This window comes from Paramormyrops kingsleyae, chromosome 7, assembly GCF_048594095.1.
Source record: "Paramormyrops kingsleyae isolate MSU_618 chromosome 7, PKINGS_0.4, whole genome shotgun sequence".
Lineage (NCBI taxonomy): Eukaryota > Metazoa > Chordata > Actinopteri > Osteoglossiformes > Mormyridae > Paramormyrops > Paramormyrops kingsleyae.
In genome coordinates, this window is record NC_132803.1 from 27,178,082 (window position 1) to 27,195,105 (window position 17,024).

A 17,024-nucleotide genomic window follows, 5' to 3' on the forward strand; every position below is an offset into this window, starting at 1 on the left:
AGGTTTTCCATGAACTTTTTAGGCTTAGTAAAATTTCGGTTGTGATTCCAGTTAGCACTGCATCCTGCGAAAGAAGTTTCTCTGCCCTTAAATTAATAAAAACCCACCTCAGGACAACAATGGCAGATGATAGATTAAGTCACCTGGGTATACTTAGTGTTGAGTCAAGGAGGGCATGTTCCATTAATATGGAGGACTTCGTAAAACATTTCGCTTCATCTCACCAGAACCGCAGAATTATGCTGTTCTGAATGTTTGTTTTTGTGAACTTGGTGGTGCCATACCACTGGGTAGATGCAGGTCATACCTGGTACAACTTTTGAAGTTTATCATTAGAGTCCGTGTTAAAGGGCTCTATGTTTTTTTTTTTTTTGTATTGCTGTTCTATTATTATTCTTGTGGTACATATTTGAATGTGTACAACTGCCTTGTCCTGCCTTGTTTTGACAGGTCCAAGTTTACCTCAGTTTTTGTTTACTACTGGACTTGATTAGTCCAAGGAGCACTTTGAATACTTATTCTATTTTTGCTGTATACTTAATACATATATAATTGTGTACATTTTGGAAAATAAAAACTTTAATTAATCTATATACATTTTGTGGAAAATAATTTATTTTTAGTGTAATTGAACACTTTGTATATTGACCCCCCAAAATAATACCTTGCCACCCCTTTGCCACCCCTGTTTTAAAAGTCTAGCTCCGCCACTGACAGTAGGTAAAGCCTTATGCAGGTTGGAGTCGTATACTATGCTGCACCTGCTTCTCTTATCCCAGCGGCTCCTGCACTTTCTGTCCTAAGTGTGTCAGGATAGTCGCGGCGGAATTTTGCTGAACAAGCGATTCTTCATTGCAGTTAGCGGGGTAGTAAGGAGCAAAGTGCCGGGAGCGGCAGCGGACAGTGTGCATTGGGACACGCCCCTTCCTGTCCCCCCGTCCATGTCGACTCAGTCTCCTCCAGCCTCCGCATGATCACCTTGCGATGGACAGTCTTTTGCCTAATGCCCAGTACTCTTTGTGCTCGAGGTACCTGATGCCAGAGTGTGACTGGAGCACTTTGCTGGATTGCTGAATAAAGGAGAACACTTTGCTCACCAACCATGAGGTCCGGAGTGTTTATTCTAAGTGGCTTAACTAGAGCTATTAGAGAGGTTGATTTTAATTTTTCTTCCACACCAGCTCTGTAATTATCTGTGTGATCTTCCTCCTGGTCGGCTGCTAAGTGGCCCTTGCCTTTGACACAGAGAGACAATACTTTGTGATCATGCCAAATATTCTCTAAGTAAACATAAAATCTTCCACTACGTCTAAATGTGTTACTTCCACTACACTGCTTGTCTGGTGCATGAATGATGCTGTATTTGTGCCATGGGGCTGAGCAAGGACACAACGAGGACAGGGGACACCGACATCGTCATTCTAGCCATTTATCACTTTCAACAACTGAAACTTTCTGAGCTCTGGGTCAGACTTCGATCAGAAAAGTCGTTGAGACAGGTTCCAATCCGTCTAGTCTGTCAGCAGCTCAGAGTTTGATGCCACTTGGACCGATCTGCAGGATGGCAGTCATGGCTGCTCACTGCTACTCCACTGTGGCTGTTTGGTGGTGTGCAAAGGCAACTGTAAGTGTCATCGAGCTGGAATTCACTGTGGGCCAATGAGGCGGCACAAACAATGACATGCAGAAATCATCATCTGATAAATACTGAGAATAACAGTAAAATGTACTGCTTGGTATAATTTTTATATCCTTGACCGTGAAGATGAAACAGTGTGTGTTTTCGTAACTGTCAACACACACACACACACAAGCGACCAAAATTAGAGAACAAGAAATGTTTTTGTGCTATACAATGTCACAGCTTATCCAAATTCAAAGTTATTCTAACATGAATAGATGCATTTTAATCATATTTAATCAGTGAAAACTAGGCCATATCGAGGTTTGAAGAAGGCATTTTTTTTGTAGAAGCCTGCAGACCAATTCTGTTGACTTTTCTTGATAGTTACAATTTTCAGAAATAAATAGGAAGTATATAGGCCCTTGCTGTCAATGGCAGAGCCCATATGGTATAGTCTGAACAGATTCAAGAAAATATTCTTAGGTAACTGTTGAACCCAATTTAAGACAATGATTTAAGTAATTTAAAATTAAATAAATGACATTTACCTTGCAAATGACCCTGAAACACAATAAACTCATAACTGTATTTTGTTCTGCAAACTATATCATTAAATGATAAAAAAACATGAATTTAGTATTATCAGGAGCAGATATATGATACGTTATTTTTCCAGTAGCGGTCACATATAATTTTGTGCAAAGTGGCCACTAGAGGTCAACCTCAACAAGTTTTTGAAAACTATGCAATTCTATGCTTAGGGCAGGTCATTAAGCACACACTGCCTCGGATTCATGGTTCGAATTACGGAGGTTACTGTACCCCCTGATCAAGACCCAGACCCCCCCGCCAAAGAGACAAAAATAGCAGTTTGGGGGGGTATTAACATTTTTTATTGTTATAAACCTAGTAGTGCTAATTGATAGCCCTAACCATAGCTTACCTCAACAAAGTAGCTCAACTCGACAGAACACCGGTACAGTCAACGTTAGTTATGTTAACTAGCAAGATAAGCTAAGTTCTCTATTTAAACCAGGCTTATTTGGTGAGATAAAATCGATCATGGTAATTTTCCAAGGAGATGAACTCCCTATGTTTTCATTCTCATTTTATCATGAATAAATTGTGCCTTTCTGAAATGAATTCGCCACTTAGCCTGTGTGGTTTATTAGGCTAATGTTAACGCATAAGGTCTAACGTCATGCTCTGAAAAAACATTACTATAAGTGAAACCTATAGGGGCAACGTAAAAAAAAAAAAAACTAGCTAGCAAATAATAAGCCCTATTGTTTGAATTTTAGTGGTATTTGCATTTAGTGGGGCGGAGCTGTCAATTGATCACCACCTGGTGGTGGGTTGGCTCCGCTGGTGGGGGAAGAAGCCGGTCAGACCTGGCAGACCCAAGCGTATAGTGCGGGTCTGCTGGGAACGTCTGGCGGAATCCCCTGTCAGAGGGAGTTTCAACTCCTACCTTCGGCAGAACTTCTCCCATGTCCCGGGGGAGGCGGGGGACATCGAGTCCGAATGGGCCATGTTCCGCGCCTCCATTGTGGAGGCGGCTGACCGGAGCTGTGGCCATAAGGTGGTTGGTGCTTGTCGCGCCGGCAATCCCCGAACCCGCTGGTGGACACCGGTGGTAAGGGATGCTGTCAAGCTCAAGTGGGACCCCTCGGGGACCTCCCCGATGACCCCACTGGACCCCTCCACCTTCGCCCCAGCGCAAAAGATCCCTGTCAGGTCTCCACCTGTCGCCTGCCCTGGCTCACCCTCACTCGCCTTGGCTGGGGCTCGGGGGGCACCTGCAGGTCCATTGGTTCCTACTTGGCGGTCACCTGCAGGTTCCCCAGTCGGCAATGCCTTCACCAGCTGTGGTTGCGCGGAATGACTTCAGATGGGGACAAAACAGTCTACAGAGACAAAGTATGTAAACTGACAGGATGGTGCCAAGAAACTCATTACTTAAATAAACTAAAAAACTTATCAAAGAAATCATAAGCTCCCTCTTCTGTACATCAAAGGAGAAGTGGAGAGTGTCTCCATCACAGAGGACCTCACTTGAACAATGAACTTCTCCGCTCTGGTCAAAAAGGCTTAACAGTCAAAAAGACACTTAAGAACATAAACCTGTCTGAGGAGCTGCTCATGTCCTTCTACAGCGAGTCATAAATACAGCCCAGAAAATAACTGGACTTCCACTGGCCATACTGATATCCAAGATGTGCATAGTGTCTGTGTGTTTGCCCTGTGATGAACTGGCATCCTGTCCAGGGATTTCCTTGCCTTTTGCCAATTTTTGTACCACTTATCCTGGACTGGATCTCAAAGTGGTCCTATACACATTTCTTCCACCCATCCATCCACCCATCCATCCATCCATCCATCCATCCATCCATCCATCCACTAACAGCTTATTTTAGTCAGGGGCATGGGGGGAGGGGGGGGCTGGAGCCTAGTTATACATTTTATGTGAAATACATATAAGCTTGATAATATAAACAAAAGAAAAGCTTTATTCAGTTTTTTTACAAATATGTTTTTTCAAATAAATTTCAAATACAGTTTACACTTTATGGCAGTGTGTATAAACATGAAATGTATTTCAAGAATTATCAGTAAAGCAATAGAAAATACAGCCACAGATACTAAAAGTGTAACACCAATAAAAAGCTGCACATTTATTTCATGTGTTTTTTTACCCAAGTTGTTCCTCTTCCACCAGCTCTGTTATTGTGCTGTTAATTCAAAATTTACATTTTCATAAACTCTTTCTTGAATATTTACATTTCCATAGTCTGGGAACTCACAGGATTCCTCAGAATATCTGTTGCTAGTTCCACTCTTCTCCCTAGAAAAGTCCTAAGGTGGAAAACAGAAATGAATAAAGCACAAAACCAAATTTACATAGATATACATTTTGATGAAAGTAGTACAATTTAGACTTGCCATGAAATTGGCATAAATAGCTGACTCAGCCTGTTTTTCTGAATCGCTGCACAGGTCCTTGTCTTCTCTCTGTGAATTCAAAAGATTAAAATTCTTCTATAAAACCTGACGCATCATGTGACCAAAAGATAATCAGAAACGAGGTCATACTTTCTTGGTTCCTTCTTTGGTTTTGTCCACATTGAGTGAATTTATCCTGTAACAGAGACAAATTAAATACTTAGCAGTTAAATTTTTAATTTAAAAGAAAGGAATGTAGTGATACAAGTCTTTAAAGACAACACATTACCTTTTCATGAAGATGATAATCACAACAGCTCCAATTAACACAATCAATAATACTCCCACAACAGTAATTATAATTATTGTATTAAAATGACCTGTAAACAGAGAAAACCAGGAAAACGTTGCATCAGATACACACTGTTTACAGAGCTGACAGTAGTGATGGAGTAACCTCACAGTGTTACTGCACAGTGTCCTCAGAACTGACAGTGAGGGATTAATCATGTTAATAGAATAAACTGATTAACTATAAGGATCCCAATATGTAACGTGAATATTACAAATACCGGTCATCTTAAAACAAACAAATGTGTTGGAATGTAAATACGGAGCGTAATATATATATAAAAAAACAACAATAAAGTAGCAATGTTTGGAATTCTCATATGTAAATGAAATGCTGAGCCAGACAATAACCCTGCTACATAAAACCCACAATTTATTTTCACAGATATGATTTCAGCTCCCATTCTGCACTGTTCTGTCAATACATAATTCCTCTATTATAAAAATTACATAAACATACTTTTACAGCCAGTTTAAAAGTTTAAAGGAATAATTCCTTTATTAAACTTTACTTACTTTCAACAATGATATTCACTTCATTAGATGCAGCTACCGTTCTGCCATTTAAAGCACATGAATATTTTCCTGTGTGATGATAGGATATGGGACTGAAGTGAAGTGTGGACTGTGTTTCTGGAAGCTGCTGGTTGTCCTTAAACCAGGTGAATTCTGATTGGCTAAGAGAGCAGCTGTCTGTGTCACATGTCAGGTTCACAGTGTCTCCTTCCCTTATTGTTCCATTTACTCTGGATGAGGTCATCACCACCTTCAGTTCTAAAATTATACAATATGAGAAAGAACAAATAACTGCAAATTTCTGCAGCAGTATGTAGATTGACCCAGGCTTAAAACAATATGGCAAAGAGGAGAAATCCTATCACTAAAAGAAAGTCAAGCATTTTTCCACAACATGTGATATTATGCTGTGTAGTTAGATTCTCATTGCTCTAATTTGCTTTCTGGTCCATATACTTCTGTTGGTATTCAAATTCTCCTCTTCATTGACAAGCACACCATAAATCAGGCAATATTTTAATGTTATTTAGAACGTGATATGTATTTCACATAGAATGAAAATACTCTGCAAGATATTGCATTTAATTTATATTATGCAAGAATTAGCTGAAATTTGAGGTAAAGACTCACCTTCAACTTGAAGAGTCACTCCAGGTCCACCACACTTCTCACACCTGTTTGTTATGAATCTGAATCTATACTCTCCAGCATCCGTCTCTCTAATGTTCTTTATCTGCAATGCACAGTTCCTTGTGTTGTTCCCCATGAATTCTGCTCTGCCTGTGTACTCAGCACTAATGTTTGTATTATTACTGTGACAGACATATGGTTTTCCAGTACAGCCCACATCATTATGACTCCACATCCTGGAGTCCACTTTGTGTGGCTCTGGATACTCATATTCACACTGAATGAGCACAGTCGATCCTCTCAATGCACACAAGTTTCTCTCTGTGTAACGCACAGTCCATGTGCCATCTATAATCCACAGAGAACATGAAGCAATGGTTTATTCATCACTGTTTTGGTAAAGTCCTGACTTTAAAGTTATTAGAGAAAATGCCAGTATTGAGCCACTAACCTTCAACAGACAAATTCACTGTTTCAGACACAGTCTGTCTGTTGCCTTTTAATCCACAGGAGTAGCTTGCAGAGTGATATTTGCAGGCAGGACTGAAGTGAAGTGTGGACTGTGTTTCTGGGAGCTGCTGGTTGTCCTTAAACCAGGTGAATTCTGATTGGCTGAGAGAGCAGCTGTCTGTGTCACATGTCAGGTTCACAGAGTCTCCTTCCCTTATTGTTCCATTTACTCTGCATGAGGTCATCACCACCTTCAGTTCTAAAATTATATAATATGAGAAAGAACAAATAACTGCAAATTCCTCTAGTAGTATGTAAGGATTTTCTGACACTGGCTGTAAACAATATTACAAAGAGGAGAAATCCTATCACTAAAAGAAAGTTAAGCATTTTTATGGAACACATGTGATAGTTTCATATGTAGTTAGAATCTCATTACTCATTAATTTGCTTTCCGGTTCATATACTTCTGTTGGTATTGAAATTCTCCTCTGCATTGACAAGCACTGCATAAATAATGCAATATTTTCTGTAATTTTAAACATAATATGTATCTCACATGGAACATAAATGCCCTGCAAACAGGCGCGTAGCCAGTAATGGGCCAGGGCGGCACTGGCCCGCCCACATTACTCCCTGGCCCACCCAGGCAAGTTTGATCAAAATACATTTTTAGTTTATTTTTATTATTCAAATGTATTAAAAAATATATATTCATATAAACCTGATTTATTTATTTCAAACCGTTCTCTGCTGAGAGTTTTCATTATTTTAATTTCTTTTACTTTTAGCCTACTTTATTTTCGGGTGAACTGTCTGCTCTGCACTGCTGACTAACCTGAATAAAATAGACAGGTTATTGTCTATGCTGGTGGTTTGTCCAGCCTTTATTGAGCACTGTTGAACATGATGGTTAGACGGTGTTTTGTTATTGCCTTTGCCGAATATTGCAAAATAAAGGTGCGTTTTTGCAGTTTGTTTGTCTATTATTTTTTCTACTCTCTAAGGTTTAATTATTATTTAAGTAATATTTTTTCTAGGAAAAAATATAGGCCCGCTCACTTTTTCAATAGCCCGCCCAAAATACAATTTCTGCCTACGCCACTGCCTGCAAAGATATTAAATTTAGTTTATAATATACAAAAATTAGCTGAAATTTGAGGTAAAGACTCACCATCAACTTGAAGAGTCACTCCAGGTCCACCACACTTCTCACACCCGTTCGTTATGAATCTGAATCTATACTCTCCAGCATCCGTCTCTCTAATGTTCTTTATCTGCAATGCACAGTTCCTTGTGTTGTTCCCCAAGAATTCCGCTCTGCCTGTGTACTCAGCACTAATGTTTGCATTATTACTGTGACAGACATATGATTTTCCAGTACAGTCCACATCATTCCGACTCCACATCCTGGAGTCCACTTTGTGTGGCTCTGGATATCCATATTCACACTGAATGAACACAGTCGATCCTCTCAATGCACACAGGTTTCTCTCTGTGTAACGCACAGTCCATGCACCATCTATAATCCACAGAGAACATGAAGCAATGATTTATTCATCTTGGTTTTGGTAAAGTTTTGACTTTAAGCTTATTAGAAAAAATACAAGGCTTCATGGCAGTTTTATGAGAGGTATTTCCCGTAAAAAAGAAAACGAAAATTATAATGATAAAATGTAAATACCATAATCACTTCACCATTTTGATTTCAAAGTCTATGGGCAAAGATCCAGCAAAAATCTTTCACTCACACTTGTCATTTGTGAAAAAAGATACAATTTTAAAACATTTTTTTTCTTTTCATTATCCCTTTAGTATTCTAATCTTCCAGTTTGATTTCCTAGTTTGCTTTTTCATTTTCATGTTCACACCATGCAAATACAGTATATGTTAACTGATTCAGGGAAGTGGGCGGAGCTATGCATCAGTGTGTCAGGCAGTGCTGTACTTCGTCGGTGTGGTCGCTGTTTTCCAAACGGCAAAGTCACACGTAGATTAAGTTAGCTACTTCTTAGCAGCTTTCGATTCATTTAGCTTCTTATTCTTAGCGTCTTATTCCTACAGTAGCTTCACTAGAGGGGAGTGGTCGCAGCAGCACATGCTGAAGTTTATAGTTGAGACATTCTCCATCCATCCATCACCGTAACTGCTTAATCCCAACTGGGATCGTGGGGGGGACTGGAGCCTATCCCAGGAACAATGGGTGCAGGTGGGAACTGAGCAGTCGTCAAGACATCGCTGGGCACAAGTGCGCATGCGCGCGCGCACACACACACACACACACACACACACACACACACACATACATACAATTACAGGGCCAATTTAGACTTGCCAATCAACCGTGGGAGGAAACCGGAGCTCACAGCAAAAATGCACACGAACACAAGGAGAGCGCCTTCAGTCACAAGAAGCGATTCATTTACTTAAATAATATGTTTGACACTTTGTTGAAGTCATTCACATCATAATCATGCATATGATTATTACGCCCTCTCCATCCTCTTGTCTGCCTTCTCCATCCTCGTCTGCCCTCTCCATCCTTCTTGTCTGCTCTCTCTATCATCTTGTCTGCCCTCTACTTCCTCTAATCTGCCCTAACCTTCCTCTTGTCATGCTCTCTCCATCTTCTTGTCTGCCCTCTATCGTCTTGTCTGCCCTCTATCGTCTTGTCTGCCCTCTATCGTCTTGTCTGCCCTCTATCGTCTTGTCTGCCCTCTATCGTCTTGTCTGCCCTCTATCGTCTTGTCTGCCCTCTATCGTCTTGTCTGCCCTCTATCGTCTTGTCTGCCCTCTATCGTCTTGTCTGCCCTCTATCGTCTTGTCTGCCCTCTATCGTCTTGTCTGCCCTCTATCGTCTTGTCTGCCCTCTCCTTCCTCTCATCTACCCTCTCTATCATCTTGTCTGCCCTCTCCTTCCTCTCATCTACCCTCTCCTTCCTCTTATCTGCTCTCTCCATCTTCTTATCTGCCCTCTATCATCTTGTCTGCCCTCTCCTTCCTCTCATCTACCCTCTCTATCATCTTGTCTGCCCTCTCCTTCCTCTCATCTACCCTCTCCTTCCTCTTGTCTGTCCTCTCCTTCCTCTTGTCTGTCCTCTCCTTCCTCTTGTCTGCCCTCTATCATCTTGTCTGTCCTCTCCTTCCTCTTGTCTGCCCTCTCCTTCCTCTTATTTGCTCTCTCCATCATCTTGTCTGCCCTCTATCATCTTGTCTGTCCTCTCCTTCCTCTCATCTACCCTCTCCTTCCTCTCGTCTGCCCTCTCCATCCTCTCGTCTGCCCTCTCCATCCTCTCGTCTGCCCTCTCCATCATCTCGTCTGCCCTCTCCATCATCTCGTCTGCCCTCTATCATCTTGTCTGCCCTCTATCATCTTGTCTGCCCTCTATCATCTTGTCTGCCCTCTATCATCTTGTCTGTCCTCTCCATCCTCTCGTCTGCCCTCTCCTTCCTCTCGTCTGCCCTCTCCTTCCTCTCGTCTGCCCTCTCCTTCCTCTTGTCTGCCCTCTCCTTCCTCTTGTCTGCCCTCTCCTTCCTCTTGTCTGCCCTCTCCATCATCTTGTCTGCCCTCTATCATCTTGTCTGCCCTCTATCATCTTGTCTGCCCTCTATCATCTTGTCTGCCCTCTATCATCTTGTCTGTCCTCTCCTTCCTCTTGTCTGCCCTCTCCTTCCTCTTGTCTGTCCTCTCCTTCCTCTTGTCTGCCCTCTCCATCATCTTGTCCCAGGAACCTCTCATCTGTGGAATGACTAAATACAAATGGATTCGGGCAACAAGGAGCAAGCAAAATACAAAACTAACAAACATCAACATCACACAATGACCCACTGGGGACCTGAGCTCAGGCAGGAACTTTACAATAACTAAACCGGTTAATGACACAGCAGGAGTGAGACTGACAGAAGCAAGGAAAAATAATCTAACACTGGGGAAATAAGAAAGACAACTTAAACACAACCAAGGCACAAAGCAAGAAACCAAAACAGAAAACAAACCACAAAAATCACAGGAAACTAGAAAAACATACCAATGAAACACTAAGGAACAAAATACAAAAACAGAGGAGGCGGGATTTGAACACACAACAGAAGGGTTAAGAGGTAGCAGCATGCTCAGCTCATTAAGCTATGCAGCCGATTGGGGAGCAGGGAAAACACACTGAAGACTTTGACAATGGGGAAGACAGGATGGCAAGCGACACCTGCTGGTCAAATGGGGAGAAGACACTAAAGACTCGGACAAAGGGGAGCTGACCCTGACAGATGGGGACTCTACAGAGTTGACTGCCAAGTTCAAAATAGCTAAATGATCCCTAACATAACACAAATGCATAACCCTGTGGAAAAATGAATGCAAATATGTCTACAACAGTGTAGAAATACACTCACCAAAGGATTATTAGGAACACCATACTAATATGGTGTTTGACCCCCTTTCGCCTTCAGAACTGCCTTAATTCTACGTGGCATTGATTCAACAAGGTGCTGAAAGCATTCTTTAGAAATGTTGGCCCATATTGATAGGATAGCATCTTGCAGTTGATGGAGATTTGTGGGATGCACATCCAGGGCACGAAGCTCCCCACAGGACTGCCGCATACTGGATGTGCACTGGTTAGCATTATTGCCTCACACCTCTGGCACCTGTGTTCAAGTCTCTGCTAGAGTTCCATGTGTATGGAGTTTGCATGTTTTCCCTGTGTCATCATGGAGTTTCCCCTCACACAGTCTGAAAAGATGCTGAGGTTAATTGGAGTTACCAAATTGCTCGTATGTGTGTGAGTGAATGGTGTGTGAGTGAATTGTGTGGGAGTGGATGGTGTGTGAATGGATGGTGTGTGTGTGTGCCCTGCGATGGGTTGGTGCCCCATCCTGGGTTGTTCCCTGCCTTGTGCCTTTAGGCTCCAGACCCCCTGTGACCCTGAATAGGACAAGTGGGTTCAGAAAATGGATGGATGGATGCACAGAACATTGCACTTTTGACCAACAAATACCATACCTAAAGTGAGTGGCATATTATTTAAGTGGAAAATTTTAGAAATGTGCAGGTGCAGGACGCTAGTTATGGACACAGGTACACACTCGAAGTGCACTAATGGTTTTAGGTTTCTAATTTTACTTCATATATATACACATTTTATTATGGAATACAACTGGTCCTTCTATTAGGGTTACCATATTTAGTGAGACGAAAAATTCTGTGTCCAGAAATCAGAATAATGATGAAAGTTTTCATGTTTACCACCCAATCAGGTAGCACTTCTCATGAATATTAATGAGTTTCCCCTAACTACCCTGTAAAACCAGTGGTTCTCAACCTTTTTTGCACTGCAACCAAATTTTTACCATACCATTTCAGTGGTGACCCTACATCAAGTACAGTTTTAAATTAACGGTATGATTAAGAATGCAGTGCACTCAATGCAGTGCACTCAATGCAGGGCAATCAATGCTTATCGCACAAACATGATTAGATGTGCCACTGAATTTTAAATTAAGCATCTGAAGGTTTGGCTTCATGGATTTGTTGAATTAGCACTAGTTTTCTGCTAAGCATGTGCAGAGCCAAGACCCATTTATATAGGTTAATTTTAGGATTGGGACTGGGAAGTCTGATCATGGATCAGCATAGGAGCTTGGTGGTTTTAAAATGCTTATGTTCCCAATTGTGCCTCGTGACCCTTTCATAACCTATGCGGCCTAAATTTGGCTCACGACCCATGGGTAGATAATTTCTGTTAGTAGCAGAACACAGAAACACTAGGTATGTAGCAGGGTTGCCAACTCTAGTCAGTGGCTGGCATGAGATTTTTAATTCGAGACCAGTCCTACAAGCGGGAAATGCCAAGTCATCCATTTTGAAAATGTGTGCACTTGGCATGAAATTGAGGAATGTGCTGGTATGAAACTAGCAAAACCACTTTGCGTCACGTTTTATGCTGGTGTGAAACACAGCCCTAAATGGCAAAGTGGAGATTGTATCATCATTCTCTTTTTTGCAGGAAATATCTCCCATAGAAATGTCACGTGTCCAAATTCGGGGGCAGGATCCTACCTAGGACGTGGCCTCCATAGACTGCGTCCTTCGAATACCACAAAGACCGCAAAGGCTGGAAGAGAGTGGCAGTGAAATTGGACAGTCTAGCCTTCAGATCTTTACTTCGTAGCTCCTGCTGTCCCTGCCGCCGCCTAGCAACTGTGACAGTATGTTCACACGAGTGGCAGCCAATTGCGTCGTATCCCGAGCGAGAACCAATGTCATTGGCTAAAGGTTCCTCCAGCAGTCGCAGTAGACAAGCTCACCATCAAGCAGTGAACATACCAAGTGGAGAAACTTGAAAATGATGGAACCCCAACTTTTTAACATTTGCACCTCTAGATTTACTTAAATTTAAGAGTGTATTCTGCCTCTTCCGCCACTACCATCATTTTTTGAAGAATCCCATGATTCATCACGGCTTCGCTCCGCAATGGATCTTGGCATAGGGTGGGCTGTGAACAATCCACCCAACCCATCCTTCAAAAACCGGGAAATGAAGGACGCATTTGTGGGCCGCAACTGGAGGAGCCTTTGAATTTGAACAGCCTTCGTCGCGTCGCTGTGACTTAATCGGTCTACGAATGCATCCTAGGTAGGACACGGCCCCTGAATTTGGACACACCTTTTAGACTGTGTTTCTGGAAGCTGCTGGTTTCCTTAAACCAGGTGAATTCTGACTGGCTGAGAGAGCAGCTGACTAGACACATGCCAGGTTCACCAAGTCTCCTTTGCTAACTCCTTTACCCCCTTTCTCTGAGGTCACCACCACATTTAATTCTGAAGGACAACATTTATCTATTAGACTTATAGAAAGTCACCCATAAACATTTTGTTTATGTTTGGATATTCACAGGACCGAAAAACCTCAAGTCTTTTCAGTCATATACCATACAAATTTTGTTTACAGGAAGAACACTATTACAAATCACAAGTTTCTGAGGTATTATATATAATTTAAAAAAATAATAAACATAACTCTAGTCTCTATTTTTTACTAAACGTTATTTCTTCTTTTTCATTGTAGTATTAGCTAAAAATTATAGAAGTTTTTATCAAGACTTACCATCAACTTTAAGGTTTATTCCAGGTTTTCCAGTCCATTTTCCTGCAGGTTCATTGGTCGTGAACCTAAATGTATACACACCAGCATCTTTGTCTGTAATGTTCTTTATCTGTAATGTGCAGTTCTTCTCTTTGTTCCCTAAATATTCTGCCCTGTCTCTGTACCCAGCAATAATGTTTGTTTTATTGCTGTGAGACACGTATAGCATTTTATCACAGGTCTCATCATCATTCTGACACCACATGACTGTCTCTACTCTTAATGAATCTGGATATTTATATGAACAGGGAATGACCACAGTGGATCTTCTAATGGCACAGAGTGGATTTCCTGAATACTCTACACCCCATTCGCTACCCAGGACCCCTGGAAAAAATATAGAAAAAGGCGATGTTATACAAAAGTAAACATTACATTTTTAAAAGATTGTTTAAGAGCAACTCTGACATGAACAGATGTGAATTCTCCAAGATGCAGTATTTCCTTTGGGAAGACAATCACTTTTTTCTCAAAAAAATATACATTTGAAGTTAAACATTTTAAGGCTAAAGCCCTTAATCCTACTGGAATAAAACTGATTAGATTTTAATGACATTGTGGAGAACTTCTGCTAATTTAATCTAAACAAAAGATGCCGTCAGATGCTGAGCTATTGCTTTTCTTACCGGTTAAAAAGAAAACAGTTAGTATCCAGAAATTCAGAGCGTACTGAAGTCCCATCTCTGCTGCTCTTCTTTCTGACACACTGTCTGTTCAGGGACTGTAATATGTATGAATCAAACCCCCCTCCTCTCTCTCAGACTTATTTATGTTCATCTTAGATTGGGTGTCTGCTTATTTCCTGTTTTCATTCTACAGATCACAAACAACTATTTCTTGTTTTGTTAACATTCTGCATTTTATTTATTTGGGTGACAATTACTTGATATTTTCACAAAAATTATTCATAAAGGTTTGTATATGTATGTTTAATGTCGTGTACCGTCAAAACAGTTGAAATAGAACATGCCCATAGTGTAACTGGAACACCTACATGTAAACACAATGACATGCTACAGCGTTGGTTGTTGTTTGAGGCTAAAATGCCAACTACAAATTTCCTTCTCAAGTAATATTTTACCAGTCATAGTGTATATAGGCGAAAAATCGGTAGCGAAAACATTCAGCATTCTTCTCTAAAATGGTCTGTTATGTCTGTGTTTATCCAGTGGATTATAAACTAAACAATGCTTTTCTATTTCAATTTCTTTCAGATATTATAAAGTAATAAATACAAAAATATAAATATAAAACCATGCATAACCAAACAGATGAAAAATCAGAGATATTCATTTCCACCTGGCACTAACCATGTACAATAATAAGCCATATAAAGGTCCCCATTGAAAACCCTGCTTTTGCACTTAATAGACTAATCTCAACATTTATAAGATTATATTTGTATGTATCCATCCATCCATCCATCTTCTACCGCTTTTCCGTGTTGGGTCGCAGGGGCAGCAGTCTAAGCAGGGAAACCCAGGTTTCCCTCTCCCTAGCCACTGCAACCAGCTCCTCCGAGGGAATCCCAAGGCGTTCCCAGGCCAGCCGAGAGACATAGTCTCTCCAGCTCATCCTGGATTTTCCCCGGGGCCTCCTCCTAGTGGGACACCAGTAAGGTGTCCAGGAGGCATCCTGACCAGATGCCCGAGCCACCTCATCTGGCTCCTCTCAATGCAGAGGAGCAGCAGCTCTATCCCTCCCGAATTACCAAGCTTCTCACCCTATCTCTAAGGGAGAGCCCAGCCACCCTGCAAAGGAAACTCATTTCGGTTACTTGTATTCGCGATCTCGTCCTTTCCGTCACTACCCACAGCTCATGACCATAGGTGAGGGTAGGAACATAGATCGACTGGTAAACCGAGAGCTTTGTCTTTTGGCTCAGCTCCTTCTTCACCATGACAGGCCGATGCAGCGCCTGCACCGATCCGCCTGTTGATCTCCCGCTCCATCCTTCCCTCACTCGTGAACAAGACCCCAAGATATTTTAACTCCTCCACTTGAGGAAGGACCCCAACCCGAAGAGAGCACTCCACCCTTTTCCGGCTGAGGACCATGGTCTCGGATTTGGAGGTGCTGATTCTCATTCCAGTCGCTTCACACTTGGCTGTGAACTGCTCCAATGAGAGCTGAAGGTCTCGGTCTGATGAAGCTAACAGAATCACATCATCTGCAAAAAGCAGAGACCCAATCCTGAGGTCACCAAACCGGACACCCTCAACGCACTGGCTGCGCCTAGAAATTCTGTCCATAAAAGTTATGAACAGAATCAGTGACAATGGGCAGCCCTGGCAGACTCCAACCCTCACCGGAAGGGACCGAACAGTCCTTAAATGGAAGCTCGGCACCCCATACTCCTGGAGTACTTCCCACAGGACTCCCCGAGGGACATGGTCAAATGCCTTCTCCAAGTCCACAAAGCACATGTAGACTGGTTGGGCAAACTCCCACGCACCCTCCAGGACCCTGTTGTGTCATGTAGACTCAAACATTACTGAGTTTCTTATCTTGTCTTGGTCTAGCCCTGCCTTGGTTTTGGTCTTGTCTCGGTCTCATCCTGCCTTGGTTTTCATCTTGTCTTGGTCTCGATACACCCTGGTCTTGGTAATAACTTGGTCGCAGTTTAAGTGGTCTTGACTACATCACTAAGTCAGTCCCAGTGTAAGAGTTAATATGCAGCTAGGGTTTACCACAAAATATGTCTTTGCAAGCCATATATTGACTTACAGAACCCTATCATAGATGGTGTGTGTATGTGTATTATATGCCATGCCATGTACAGTATACCGCTGTGTGGATGCACATTTACTAATGGTTTATCGCACCATGTAGACCTATATAATGTACAGTTATTTCTGTCAGTTTTGCACTTTTACACCTTTCCGATTACATGCCAAACTGCATTTGTTGTCTGAGTACTAGTTCTTTGTACAATAACAATAAAGTTGAACCAAATATACTGTAGTCTAATCTAGTTTAAACTGAGTGTTTTTTTCCTGGTTCGTTTCCTTTTTCACTGTGGTTTTTATGTTGCTCTGCAACAAAAGACACAACAAAGAGTTGAGTCGGTCAGAAGCTCAGAGCTGGCATGGTAAAAATTAGGTCATGGTGCAAAAAAGGTTGAGAACCACATACTGCAAATCTACAAATTAAAATAGGTGAAGGTCAACACGCCTTCCCCATACATAAGGTAGTAATAATAAATGCAACAGATGGACAAATCTACATTCATTAGCATATAGATTTACTTTTGGGCAAGTTTATAGCATTTGTTGAACAAATCAATGTTTTTTTCCCCCCTCAGTACATCACAGCGGCGTATGGACAGCTTTGTCTGGACAGGTCCCTCATGCACTATGGAAGAAGCT

The 17,024-nt window shown here is 41.7% G+C and overlaps 1 protein-coding gene across 3 annotated transcripts; it reads right to left on the reverse strand.

Moving 5' to 3' along the window:
- Positions 1–4,137: 4,137 nt before the first annotated feature.
- Positions 4,138–14,820, reverse strand: LOC111857336 (neural cell adhesion molecule 1-B-like). Of its 3 annotated transcripts, XM_072713854.1 has the most exons (10): positions 14,283–14,820; positions 13,618–13,983; positions 7,689–8,036; positions 6,516–6,773; positions 6,065–6,412; positions 5,435–5,692; positions 4,857–4,947; positions 4,718–4,763; positions 4,568–4,636; positions 4,138–4,480 (listed from the first exon to the last, which is right to left on the reverse strand). In XM_072713854.1, exons 1-10 carry the CDS (start codon positions 14,335–14,337, stop codon positions 4,349–4,351), a joined length of 1,971 nt encoding a protein of 656 aa, XP_072569955.1. In that variant the 5' UTR covers positions 14,338–14,820; the 3' UTR covers positions 4,138–4,348. The 3 variants fall into 3 exon arrangements, with proteins under 3 accessions (XP_072569955.1, XP_072569956.1, XP_072569957.1); XM_072713855.1 differs by having other exon boundaries at positions 4,140–4,480; positions 13,618–14,341; XM_072713856.1 differs by lacking the exons at positions 13,618–13,983; positions 14,283–14,820 and having other exon boundaries at positions 4,140–4,480; positions 7,689–8,122.
- Positions 14,821–17,024: the final 2,204 nt, after the last annotated feature.